This window comes from Artemia sp. Qi Xiang Cuo, chromosome 9 (genome assembly GCF_049724085.1).
Source record: "Artemia sp. Qi Xiang Cuo chromosome 9, ASM4972408v1, whole genome shotgun sequence".
Taxonomy (NCBI): domain Eukaryota; kingdom Metazoa; phylum Arthropoda; class Branchiopoda; order Anostraca; family Artemiidae; genus Artemia; species Artemia sp. Qi Xiang Cuo.
In genome coordinates this window covers 72729774-72743568 of record NC_142802.1, presented here as the reverse complement: position 1 = coordinate 72743568, position 13795 = coordinate 72729774, and the positions used below count along the sequence as shown (strand labels likewise).

At 33.5% G+C, this 13795-nt stretch overlaps 1 protein-coding gene across 3 annotated transcripts in view; it reads left to right on the top strand.

Annotated features, from left to right (window-relative positions):
• The window catches only part of Sema2a (Semaphorin 2a), a 508917-nt gene that overhangs the window by 425018 nt on the left and 70104 nt on the right, over positions 1–13795 (top strand). For all 3 annotated transcript variants that reach the window (XM_089094861.1, XM_089094860.1, XM_089094859.1), the window contains one exon: positions 4085–4321. In XM_089094861.1, the coding sequence (XP_088950987.1) occupies positions 4085–4321 (237 nt within the window). The remainder of the gene's footprint in view (positions 1–4084; positions 4322–13795) is intronic.

Here is a 13795-nt window from a genome sequence, read left to right as displayed (position 1 = left end):
TCAGTGATGCACATGATAGATGGCTTGACCGAGTTCACTAAATGTAGGAACTGGTCAAACTTAGATCTGAGACCTCGTACATTGCAGTGGGCTACTGTAAACAGGTCCGTTTGGATGGTCGGTGGACGGGCTACAGGTCGTCGTCGAAATGGCTGTTTGGTCCGAGGCTTTTTGTTGTTAATCATAACCAGGTAAAAGAAGCTTTGCCGGGTGGTTAGCCCGACAAAGCCCATAAATCCATTGCCATGCATCATTAGACGGGGAACGGTGACACCTGCCAACGCACCTCATTACCGCATCTTCATCATGGAGGTGGAGTTGAATGATTTAGTTCTTAAATATTTACAAAAGATACTACCCCTCACGTAATAATGTTTTTCTCTGATCCACTTTTAGTGTATTTGCACTATAAGTTCTTTTTATTCACGGTTAAGTAAATCAAAGACACTAAGTGTTGCCATTTGATTGAAAAGGCGTATCTGCAAAGTTAAAACCCAAAGCAACGCTATCCACCTGTACTAAATTACAATATATTTTTGTACTAATGAAAATAAAGAGGAAAGAGGTAAATGAAGAAAAAATATTTAAATACTTGTAAATAACAGATCAATTTTAGCCTAATTGCTCACTTGTATTTAACTGTTTTTTGTTTTTGTCTATTTCTTTCTTTATCTTAGAAGACAAAAGTAGTTTTAAGTCCAGAAAACCATTTCTTTTTAATAGTGATACTATAAAATATTCATTTATTTTTCTTCCAAAAACTTGTAATTGAATTAACTAAAACAATATTTATTTAATTGTTGACGGAACACATGTGGCAACCCTTCAATGATAGAAAATGTAGGTATCTTATTTAGTTTCTTTTGTCCTCTTTTTATTGAAAAAGAGGGTGCTTTGCGCCCTTACCCTTTGAAAGATTGATACCTTTTTGATTTTTCTACAGTTACTTTATCTTTGCAAAAATACTCCCTTTTTGGTGTAACTTTTTTCTAACTCCCTGCTACTTCTACCATAACATTCATTCTGATATTATTCTCGCACTTTAATCAGAAAATATATTTTATAAATAACTAGGGCGACTCAAACTTTTTAAGAGGTCATGTAATTGCATCTGTTACTTAGTGACTTCTGATTAAGTTGACTCTTATTGTCTGTAACTCTGAACATAAATTGGAATAAAAGCTTAAGTTAGATGAATTATCTTTTTTTATGGAGGATGTCTATAAAGCTTTGGACGATGACACGCGTTAATGTCATTTTTATGACGCTTTAAAATAGCCTTATAGGGAGTGCTGGCTGCTTTTGTTATATGGATGATTTCCAAGAAGCAAAAGAAGGTTTGAGGGACCTTCAAAAAAATTTGAAAAGGTTACTATTAAAAAGGTCTGGGATGCTTCGGCCTACAAAAAAATGGTACTTTCCCATTATATGGGCATTTACAAGGAAACCATTCACGAAAAATCCGTTTTTGACGGGTTAATAAGCCCAAATTTGTTTATAAACTATTATATATTCATCCTATTTTTTATTTTTTTTTTCATTAGCATTAACCCAACTTGACTTTTTAGAAATGCCCATATAAAGGGAAAGTACCAAAAAACCTTATTCAAGCCGATTGGTATAACTAGGAGGAGGGGCAAAAACAGATAATTGGCTCACACCCACTCTACAAAACTCATTAGTTCTTATAAAAAAAAATCCTAGCAAGCAAGCGTTAATAACATTGTACCAGAAGACGATAACTTTGTCCCCCTCTCCTAAATGACAGGTTGTCCCTACCCTACAAACATTTCTTGCTATTCCCACTTGCCGTTCCCGTTCAACTAAAATATTCTTTATATTACAATTACCTGGCACAATCAGATTTAGGTTGACCAATGGCATTTACTATTCTTTGAGCTTTTCGTGGTGACAAAACAGAGTTATTAAACAGCATGCCCATTTTTTTCAATGTAGAGACACAATTAGCACACCCCAGGGGGAGTGAGGGATAGCTTAATTATTTAACTTTATTAAGGACTCTTGAACACTATGAACAAAATGAACCCTTGAACACTATGTTAGAGCATTGCCTTGAATTGCACAACTGGAAAAAAATAAAACAGTAAAGGTTGGAGTGGCTAGGCAACTGGACATGGGAAGCCAGATAAAATCACAATATATATATATATATATATATATATATATATATATATATATATATATATATATATATATATATATATATATATATTATCAGATTTGGAAAAAAAAGAAGTTTTTTTTCCACTGAAATTAAGGAGCAACATTAAAACCAAAAACAAACAGAAATTATTGTGTATGTGAGGAGTGCCCTTCCTCTACCCTCCTTCTTTACGCTGAAGTCTTAAAGCTTTTTGAAATTAATTCTCATTCAAATTCAACATCCCTTCTGTTTGAGCAGTCTTTCTTCAAAAACGATGACACAAAGTCAAACTTTAGCGTAAAGAGCAAAGATTGTGGAAGGGACCCCCCCCCTTATACGAAGTAGCATCTGAATGTTTTTAGTTTCAATGTTGCACCTTACTTTCAGTTGAAAAAAAAACAAGTTTCAACTGAAACTTTCAGCCCACGTAGTGATTTCTGATTAAATCGACTTTTACACAGGGGCAGATATCTGGGTTGCAGCGGTAGCTAGCAACCTAGTAAGAGACGATTACGTACAATAGGGCGAGACTATGGGACGAGACGATCCCATAAGTCCTAAAAATAGTGTCAGATCAAAACAAAAAGCACACTTTTAGAACCGCCTTGTCCGAAACCCCTACATAGGAAACTTGCCGCCCCTTGCCTTGAATTACGAGGAAAATCTATTGGCTTGAAAAACAAGAAAATTTGCTTGAACTAGGATATTCCGCATATATGGCATCTTTTTTTTTTACTCTCTCTTTCTCCTCAGCTAGCAGGGCACTGGAACATCATAGAGAGATGTGTATATGTATAAAAGCTAATTAATACACCTCCTAAATTTAATGCACTAGATTCTATTAATTTCTAATCACGCCATACATCCGTTTAAATCGACTACGAATATCACATTTTTTACCTTGAAGCCTACTTTCAAAATCAATGCTATTTTATGACTTAATGTTAGTATTGATGGATGGGACTTTGTAAGTCATTGAAAAGTCACTGACCGAAATTACTACGCTCTAATATACCAAAAGTTCATTTTGCCTTCCGATTCGTTTGAGATTGAAAGTTTTTGAGAGGAAGAAAAGTGTCCCGGACGGCAGGTTTGCTTGCCCTCTTTGCCAAGAAGAGGAAGAGCATTTGGAGCATTGTCTGAGTCATTGTCGAGGCCTTTTGGGGGTAAGGGAAAATTTACTTGGGAATGATGGAGTGCTGCTTCCTGATGCCTTGAAAAGTACGTCGTCACAATTTATTTGTCTAGTGGGAAGATATCTTGATGAGTATTTTGCAAACAGAAGAGAGTAGTTTTTATTTTTTTTTGTTTTTTTCTTTATTATTGTGACGAGTGCTTTAATTTGTTAATCTTTTATGTTATTTGTGTACATGGTCACATTTTGGCTTGAAATACACGTTATCTTATCTTATACCGTAATACACGAAAAAGACAAAATTTCTACTAGGTATTCCATTGTGTATTAATTTTAGTACTGGGGGGATGATTTTCAGGCTTAATAGGCCTACTTATATTTAAACTGGCTTTAGTATCAATGTATAAAAAAAATACATTTCCTTATAGAGGATACAGACGGAATAATACAGACGGATGTTCTACTAGGAATTTGCCCACTGTGTACTAATTTTATTATTGGGGGATGAAAATTAACCAACAGTGTTTGTGCTAATTTCCAGGCTTAATGGGCCTACTTATATTTAAACCTGCTTTAATATTAATGGATAAAAAAAATACATTTCCTTATAGAGGATACAGACGGAATTTCTACTAGGAATTAACCCACTGTGTATTAATTTTAGTATTGGGGGATGAAAATTAACCAACCGTGTGTGTGCTAATTGTCAGGCTTAATAGGCCTACTTGTTTTTCAACCGGCTTTAATATCAGTGGATGTTAAAAAAAATGTATATTTCCTTATAGAGGATGTCTACAAAGTGCCCGGAGATGACACACGCGTTTATGCCGTTTTTACGACGCTTCAAAATGGCCTAATGGGAAGCGCTGTTTGTTCCTATCATGTGGATGATATTCAGCAAGCGTTTTTGGGCAAATTCAAAGAACAGGCGACTTCCAGCTCGGCTTGGTTGCCAGTTATCTCCTCCAGAGTTCCAGAACCTCGACCAGGAATGTGCGTTAATGATACAACTACTCTCCCTGGTAAGCATACTCAATATTCTAGGGTCCAAAGAATTGTTTTCGCAAAACATTTTATTGTTTTATTACTTTTAAAATCGTTTGTTTATCTTTTATACAGGTCAATTATGTTAAAAATATGGGAAAAGTTGTGAAAACCTTGAAATTTTATGGAAGAGAATGAGTTCGAAGCCCTCCCTGCTCTTGAAAACGAGTTAGTTCAAGGTCCATGTACTCAGGAGTCCCCATGCTAGAAAGTAATGTTAATAATGTTTTCAAAAATTATGCTGGCATTTTAATTCTATCACGATAGCTTCAGTTTGGGTTTCACTTAATTTTGTTTATGTTACACTTTTGACAATCCCACTTCTTACTTTTCGCTATTTTTTAATAAATTGCAAAATGGTTAGCTTCTGCAAGGCTTTTACTTTCCCCAAATGGACGTCAAGCGTTTATTTTTTCCCTATGATGAATGCTTTTTCAAAAGCGAAAATTCTTTAAATTTCTCATTGTTACTTAGAATCATTTAAAGTAAATATGGTTTAGCTTGTAATTTAATTTTGTCAGTTGGAACTTTTCTGTCAAATTCGTTGAAACCTAAAAGGGAGAATTGCATGGAGAAAACAGGAGAATATGTAATTTTCTTCGTAACAACGCTCCGCATGCACATTTGTTCAGAGCTTCACTCTAAGCTCCCTTCCAAAAAATTACCGCTTCATTTTAGTCCTATCTTATTGCCTCTTTTCACTGCGTCCTGCTTGAACACATGTCTGTTCGACGTCCTGCTGATAGGGTTTGGGCCCTATCTTGTTTTATATCTTAGGTATGTGCCTTCAAAAATTTTAATATTTGTAAATGTATTTCCAATAGAAATTTAATTGTCCACTTTCTAAAATTATTTTTTGGACTTCTTTTTTTTCAAAGGCCTTTCTCGAATACAATTAGAGTTTCCAGTTTCCCTAGGAAAGGGATTTCGAGGAGCCCACGGTATTCCCAGAACATGACTGGGATTCCCGGGACTTGTATAGGTTCTGTAGAGATTAGAATTTAGACATAATTTCATGTTTATAATTAAGGCATATATATATATATATATATATATATATATATATATATATATATATATATATATATATATATATATATATATATATATATATATATATATATATATATATATATATATATATATATATATATATATATATATATATATATATATATATATATATATATATATATATATATATATATATATATATATATATATGAGTGAAATGATAAGAGTGAAAGATTTTAAATCTTCCGCCAGTAAACTAAATCATGATTGGTTCTCTTTATTTTTATGATTGGGTTATGATTTTATTATGTCTTTTGATTTGTGTCTTGATTATCTTGTGATTATTCTATGGTTATTATGATTGTAAAAATTACTTTTTTTTTCAGTGTATAAGTTTTCTTCTCTTTTTTCTTTATCCCCTTATGTACTCTGTCATTTAGGGGATCTGTACCCTTTTTTGTTTTAACAGGTTATAAATAAATTGATTTGAATTGAATATATATATATATATATATATATATATATATATATATATATATATATATATATATATATATATATATATATATATATATATATATATATATATATATATATATATATATATATATATATATATATATATATATATATATATATATATATATATATATATAAAGCACAGAGTCTGTGTATAATCAAGGTTTATTATTATTTCGATATAAAGTTACCTAATAAGTACTATCCCAATATTGGTTGGGAAGAATCAGGTATTTTGCCTCAATAGACAAAATGATCACATACAAAAATGGTAACTTTTGCAATGAAAGATAAAAACAATGGTGCTTTGTTCTCTGTAAAAAAAAAGAAGTAGTAATATGACATTTTCAGTGAAAAATAAACATTATTATGTTATTGAACTATCAAGAATTTTCCCCTGAGACCCCTAGGTCTCATTTCTGTGACTCCTAGCTTACTGAAATGGTCAAAATATTTGGGATGTCCATTCCCATGAGACCACGTCGGAAACACTAATTACACTAGTGTGTTCCTTATAATCAACATTTTAATTTACTTTGATACTACCTAGGAGAAAAAGAAAGAATACTGTGCTAAACTTCTGTGTTAAAAAAAGGTGCTTTAATTCTGTTGTCTTTTGTGACATGTTATCCTAAGCTAATCACATTATTTAACAGAAGTGGAAGCCGAATAAATTCCTCCTTTTCACCTGTTGTCAGTTGCTAGCTCAAATTTTGAGCTAGTAAACAAAACACGAAACCTTTTTTTTCTTTTTCTTTTTTTATGAAATTTTAAGCAAGTATACGCTGCAGTTTATGTAAATTATCTGATTCTCCGTGATCCTACTTTTTTTTTTTTTTTTTTTTTTTTTTTTTTTTTTTTGCAAAAGGCTAAAGCTTCTTTTTTGAAACAACTAAAATTCCGGAAAGATGACAGGCAGGAAAAGGAAAAACCATAGCGTATGCTCTTTTGGGACGACCATAGAAATATTATTTTGCCCTCATCCCTAATGCAAAATTATAATTCACCCCCCTCCACCAAATTAATTAGAAGTTTCAACCTAATCTCCCCCCCCCAGCCGTGCAACAATATAGGGATTACTTTCTTATAATGACCAGAAAAAACTTGGTACTCATCGTAATTAAGTTATAAAAAGTAAGTTTTTTCAACTGAAAATAAGGCAAAATTAAAAAACAAAAATTATTCCGTGTATGAGGGGGGCTACCGCATCCTCAACCCTCGCTCTTTACACTAAAGGTTTAAAGCATGGAGATGGCGGGTGGATGGGAGGTCGTGAGGTAGAAGTTAATTTGGAAATGATAATGTGAAAGAGATTTTTTCCCCAATTTTTTTTTTAGTTTTTTTTAGTTGTTGTTTGTTCGTGTGTTTTGTAAAGGGCTAGGCGTTTTACTGCTAGTCAGAAAAAACTTAAGTTTTTTCATTAGTGCAGTAGTTGTAAATAGTGAAGTGTAATAATCGTGTTTATTAATAAAGTAATAAAGTAAAAAAAAAAAATTAAAAACACGTCTCATTCAAATTCAACGGCCCTTCCTTTTTTAAATAATTTTAACAAGAAGTCAGATTTTGGCATAAAGAACGAGGATTGGGTAAGGGGTAGTACCCCTCATACACTTAATAATTTCCCTTTGTTTTAAGTTTAATACTGCTCCTTACTCAGTTGAAAAACTTGTTCTTTTTGTATAATTTCTGACCGTTTTTAAAACTATGCCAGGAAATTTCCTTCTTCCTCCTCATGTAAAATCTCCCCTGGAGGATTCCCCCTGGCACTCCTTCCCACGAAAAACACCCTCCATGGAGCACTCCCCCCCCCCGAGGAAAATTCTCCCCAAAATATCCGTATATCATTGCGTAACTTACAGCTTTTTCCGTAGTGGCTGTGAGGGTGTTGTCATCTCCAAAAGTATAGTTAATAAAACTTTCAATTATGTGTGAATCAAGGGGGGGTTGCTTGCCCTCCTACGGTCACTTAGAAAAAAGACTAGAACTTTTAATTTCCGTTCGAATAGGCCCTCTCCCAATCTTCTAGAGCCATTGGTTTGATAAAAACAAACAAATAAACACGCATTCGTGATCTTTCTTCTGGAAAAAAAAATGCCAAATTCTGTATTTTTGTAAATAGGGGCTTGAAACCTCTGCAGCAAAGTTTTTTGAGATGCTGACTATCATGGTGTGATTTTCATTAATACCATTTTACTCTTTTGGGGTGTTATCCCCCTATCCCCTTTTTTCGAAAATGAGACAAATTTTCTCAGGCCTCATTTTGATTTTGCTAAAAGCAAAATCTTTGCTTTTAGCCTATCATTGATAATATTAAACTTGTTTCTACTTTATAAGTCTCAAAATTGAATAGGCAAAAAGCAAAGATTTGGAAAACCAAAATTAAGAAGCAAACACAAAACTGATAATTGAGGTAAAGAATAAGGTCTATAAGCCTCAGGCCGGCCTCCCATTTACGGTAAATAACTTCTAAGATAATATCTTTTTTACGTTTTCTCTTTTAACTGACAACGGATTAGCGTAGGTATTTGCCGGAATATCTGTTAACTCTTAAAAATTAAATAAAAAAGTTATTTTCACGTAAAAGTAAAAAGCAACGTTAAAACTTAAAATCGAACGAATTTTTTTTTCCAAAAATTAGGGGATGAGTCGTAGTCGCCCTCAATATGTTACACTAAACTAAATTTAATTTTCACTTTAGTGAATAAAAATAGGCACTTGGACGATTATTGATTTAGCAAACTAAAGAAACAGTAAAAAATTAAATAAAAATTGTTACATACTTATTAATTTGAAATTGTTGCGTAATATTATTATTCAATATCTTCTTCGTCGCTAAGAATGGCAATTAGTTATATAGCTAAAATATTTGTATAAAATAGTTCCCTAATTTTCCTAATGTGTATTCAGGTCTTGCAACCTCTTGTGCAGGAACATTTTCTTGTTTCTCCAGTCACAGTCGGGTGACCCCACTGACCTCCCAAGATCCCTTTTTATAGAGCATAAGAGGGGAAATTGCTCGAGATAGTAATCGAGAGAATAAAGATTTGTGATATAAAGTCTTCTTTTGTCGAATTTTAGTAAAAGGAGTCTTTTTTCAAATCCGATTTGTTAGGTAAAAGCTTTGCATTCAAATAGTTCAGCTGACCTCGCTAGAGAACCAAAATGACCGGAGCAAACTGGATTATGTAAATAGGAGGAAAGTCTCTTTCCATTTACTTAAAAATCGGTTCATTAGATAACACAAGAAAACTCTTTCCAGCTTTTGTCGTTGAATTTTGAAAGGGATCCATAATTTCCTACAAAAAGGATCTGGAAAAAAAACAGGATTGACCTAATTTAATCGATATTTATTTCCTAATGCTAAAGAGTTGACCTTGTAGATAGCTACAAAACTACATTAACTATAACTTAAAATTTGTTTGAAAGGTAGTTTTTATTTGAATAAGTAACTAAACCATAGAAGCTTTAAGTTTGTGCATAGTAACATTGATTCCGCTAGCCGGCAAAACAAAGAAGAAAAAAGAATCTCGGCTTTGACTGACGTCATGGGAGGACCAAAGGCCTGAAATACAGAGCGTATTGAGGTATAAGCTTTGAAGTCGGTAAGTATATCGTAAAACATAAAATGAGACGATATCAGACAATAGTATGCAGAATCGCAGAGTTACCTTGTTTTCTCGAGCAGGCGTGGTCTCTTTTTTTTATATTTGCACCTAATATGTAACACATCAAAACATAGAAACAACAACAAAGAAATATATTAATAATAATAATAATAATAATAATTTATTATAAGCCAAAAACAGGCCATACAGAACAGTATTCTTAATTACACTCCACAAGAAAAATAACATAAATATCAAGTTTCACTCATTGTACAATTCATTGTACAATTCATTATACAAGTACTGCCCTCAAAATACTTTTCTCTTAATAGATAAAGTTGCTGGCACTCCATGAGAATATGGGCCACATTTTCAATATAGCCCTATTATTAGGGCTATTTATCGGCTCATCCCAGGAGGGGGGCCCTTTGCCAGGGTTATGACTATTAGTTTGAAAAGGAGTTTAAGATAAATAATCTATTAGTACTACGTTATTTTATTAGATGTCTCCTTCAGAAGAGGTGTACCAGAACTCTCCAGCAGGGACGTACGCAGGTGGGCCTCCGGGCCCGCACCCCCCCCCCCCGAAATCTCACGATTTTTTTTCATTTACCATAATTTTCTGATTTTCCCATAATTTTCTGATTCATAGAATCATATATTTTATAGGATTCGTATTCTTCTGGGATTCGTTGTGATTCTCGCAGTTGCGTCTCTTCTAATCTCAGATTTCGTTTACGATTCGTTGTGATCCTCACTGTCGGTTGTCTTCTAACTGCAGATTTCGCTGTTCATCAATTTCATTTGTGATTTGTTGTAATGCTTGTTCGGGCATGTCTTCTAACCGAAGATCTCGTTGTGCTTCATTTTCGTTCCTCATTGCCTCATAGATTTTTCCATGCCTTTTGCTTTAGCTGCTCTGATTCATTCAACATCTTGTATAATATCGCATGACATTATAGATACCAAAAACTTCTTTGCCAGCTTTTCCCCAGTAATGATATTGTTGCTATGATTACATTGTTATATAGTTCAATAATAACCAGGCATGTTTCATTGTATATACCTTCTGGAATATCTAAATTACGCATTAGCATAATTGTCGTTTTGTTTTTTGGTTTTATGTCATAGGGTGGCAAGTCAATTCAATTCGTCCTTCCTGTTTATTCTTCACAGACGCTAAAATAACACGTTCCTTCATTCAATTGTAATTTTTATTTGTCTTCTAACCGCAGATTTCATTGTGCAGCATTTTTCGGTTGCAATTCAATGTGACTCAAGCTGTCGCTTTTCTTGTCGTTGCCATTGGCAATGGCCAGGAGTTCCAGGGTGTATTCATCACGAGTCTGTTTCAAAGCATCTGTCAATTAACGCGGCACGAATTTAGCACTGGCACGACGTATATTGAGTAGTATGATCCTACACTGATGTCCACTTTGCCGGAAACTTCTCGAACAATAAAACAACCCAGTCCACCAATTTTCTTTACATTGTAAACATCTGTTGACGTGTAAGTTTGGCCAGACTTTGAATCATCACCGACCGACATTCTGCCAGCTTTCAAAACGCTCATCCTTACACCTGCGCACGACTCATGCAGTCCTTTCTTCAAATAATCAATTGAAATGCCTCTATAACAGTCTTCCACTCACAAACACACGCTGTTCTTCAAACTCTTTATGATAGCAAAACCAGGTAAATGGCAGTATAATGTAACGGAAAAGAATGTGGCTTTGTACTTTACAGTCACTACCGGGGGTGCTGGTCTCCGTTTTTTAACCCTTCAGCCAGAAGTGAAATGGGGGTTGGGGGCCAAACATCCTGTGCTTTCGCACTCCTTTCCTGTTTACCTTCCCGGATTTCTCCAGGTACCCATTTAGAGCTGGGTCGACTCTGGCTGAGCGTACAGAGTCACACCACTGACCCCGTCCCAAACCAAATAATTGGATACACTAGGATTCGAACCTTCGCCTTCTCGGACAAAGAATCCTAAATCCACTGCACCAATCCACTCGGCTAGGACGACTCGGCTCGGAAATGGCAGTATTTTATCTAAATATATTCCCAGACAATCTTTGGAGCTACAACGCCACTCCCTCTCCTGCCAGGTGTAGTGTTTTAATAGTTCGATTTCTTTAGTTTCCTTGCAATGTCGGTAAGCTCCATAGTTGCTTTTTTCAGCTTAGTTTCGAATGTCATATATATTAAAGCGGTGTAAATCACCATAAGCAGTGAGGCTGTAGTAGTGACAAAGTTAATCAGTTTGACTTTATCCATGCATTCTATGTTGAATATAACATAAGAAAACCTGGTCACACCCTCTTAGAATGAACACCACCCTCTTCTTTGTTGTGGTGGTTCATTGAAGAATGAATGCCTTCTCGAAATTTTCCTTTAATTTTTACGATTTCCGAGACAGTTATCAAATAAAATAGAGTTCTGAAAATATTTTATGAACTTGTATTCGTTCAAATATATGAATTAAAATATTAACCTAAAGAATCAGAAAAAATGCTGAAATATTTCAGTTTTTGTACCCTTTTCTTAGGGAGTTGAAAATTAGGATAAAAAGTCCTTTTAGATTATATGGTATTAGAGAATGTCAGAGGTTTTAAAGTGTATTTTAGAACGGACTTGAAATCGGCTAAAATTTGTTTAGTGGTCGGTGGCGAATTTATTTATTTTTTTTTATTTTTTGGTTTAATGTTTGTTAATTTAGTGTTTATTTTGTTCAGTGTTCGATTGCGAATTAAAAATTAGTTCAGTGTTCGATGGTGATTTTTTTTCTCCTGAATGCATCCTCATTTTAATCGTTCTATAAGGGCAGAAGGTACATTATAGGGTATTATATATAGAATAGGAAATTTTCTTTGGTGTATTTAAGGTGGACCTAGTTAAACTTTAAGGTTGATGTTTTTTTTAATGATTTCTTCTTTTTGTGCGAGTCCATATTTAATAAATTTGTGATTGTGTTTGACAATCTTAACGCTTTGACACTAAAACATCAAAATTTCAGATGTTCATCAGACTTAGGTATCTGGATAATGCATTTTGCTTATTTATAAGGGAGATGTATTTAGAATGTTGTTCCCTAAGTTGTGAATGATAGTGATTCATCAACAAGGTCTTCAGTTTTTATGAAATTTATGAGCTGTCATATTTACTAACTTGCTGATCCTTCAAACCTGAAACTTCTATAGACTTCCATTGTGTTCGGGCTGCTCATCGATTTCTAATTGCCTATCCTTGGTGTCTTATTTGAGTAAGATAAGATAAGATAAGTTTTATTCTTCATTATAAATACACATACAATATTACATGCCATTATTCCCCCAAAGGCTCATTGGCCTGTACAAAGGGGGAAGACATATGAAATGCTTACTCAAAAATGAAAAACAAAACACTTTCTCACATACAAAGGAGAAGAAAAGAAAATATAGATACAATGAAAACTATAGAAGAAATAGAATAAATAAGCTAAATTAATTAATTAAATTAAACAGACTAAAAAAAAAAAAAAAAAAAAAAAAAAAAAAAAAAAAAAAAAAAACATAAATAAAAATAACATCTACGAAGCCAAAAATTTTTAACAATTTTTTTTTTTTTTTTTTTCCTCTTTTCTCTCTTTTTCCTAAACAAACCGAATGAGTGGCACCCTCGAGCTGATTCAGGCAACTTATTCCAAACAATATGACACGCCATTAGAGGATTAAAATCTGACCTTATGCAAGGAGTAAAAGGAGTAAAGAAGGACACTAAAGAAGGAGTAAAGAAGCCCCAAGACCTTTTTTGTATTTATTCCTTAGGAGCATTACGGAGCATACACACATGCACTTATAAATACGCACAAAGTCCTGAAACTATTTTCGAAAAGATAATTGGTGGAGTTAAATTAAAACGTAGATTTTTGTTCTTTATCACTATTCTCTATTGTTTTCTGGTGTTGGTAATGAATTTATAAATATACTTAAAATCAAATGACTGTTTATTGTCAAAAGTTTTACTCGTTTTTATACTTTCTTCTCATTTTAAATATAGCTGGAAATGCAATGTAGTCTAAGAAATTATTTACGATGTACAAATGGACCACTGAAATTTTTGGCCACAAATGCATAAATATATTGCATACATATTGTGTATGGTTACATCAATAAATGAAGATTCTTTACCTGGCTAGACACTTTTTTAACTGAATTCACTGCATATAAGAAATTTATAAGAATCATGAAAATTCGGCACTTGTCAATTCAAAGAAACACTCCCAAAAATAGAACTTACGTTAATCATAATGATGTATACCAAAACATGGTGATA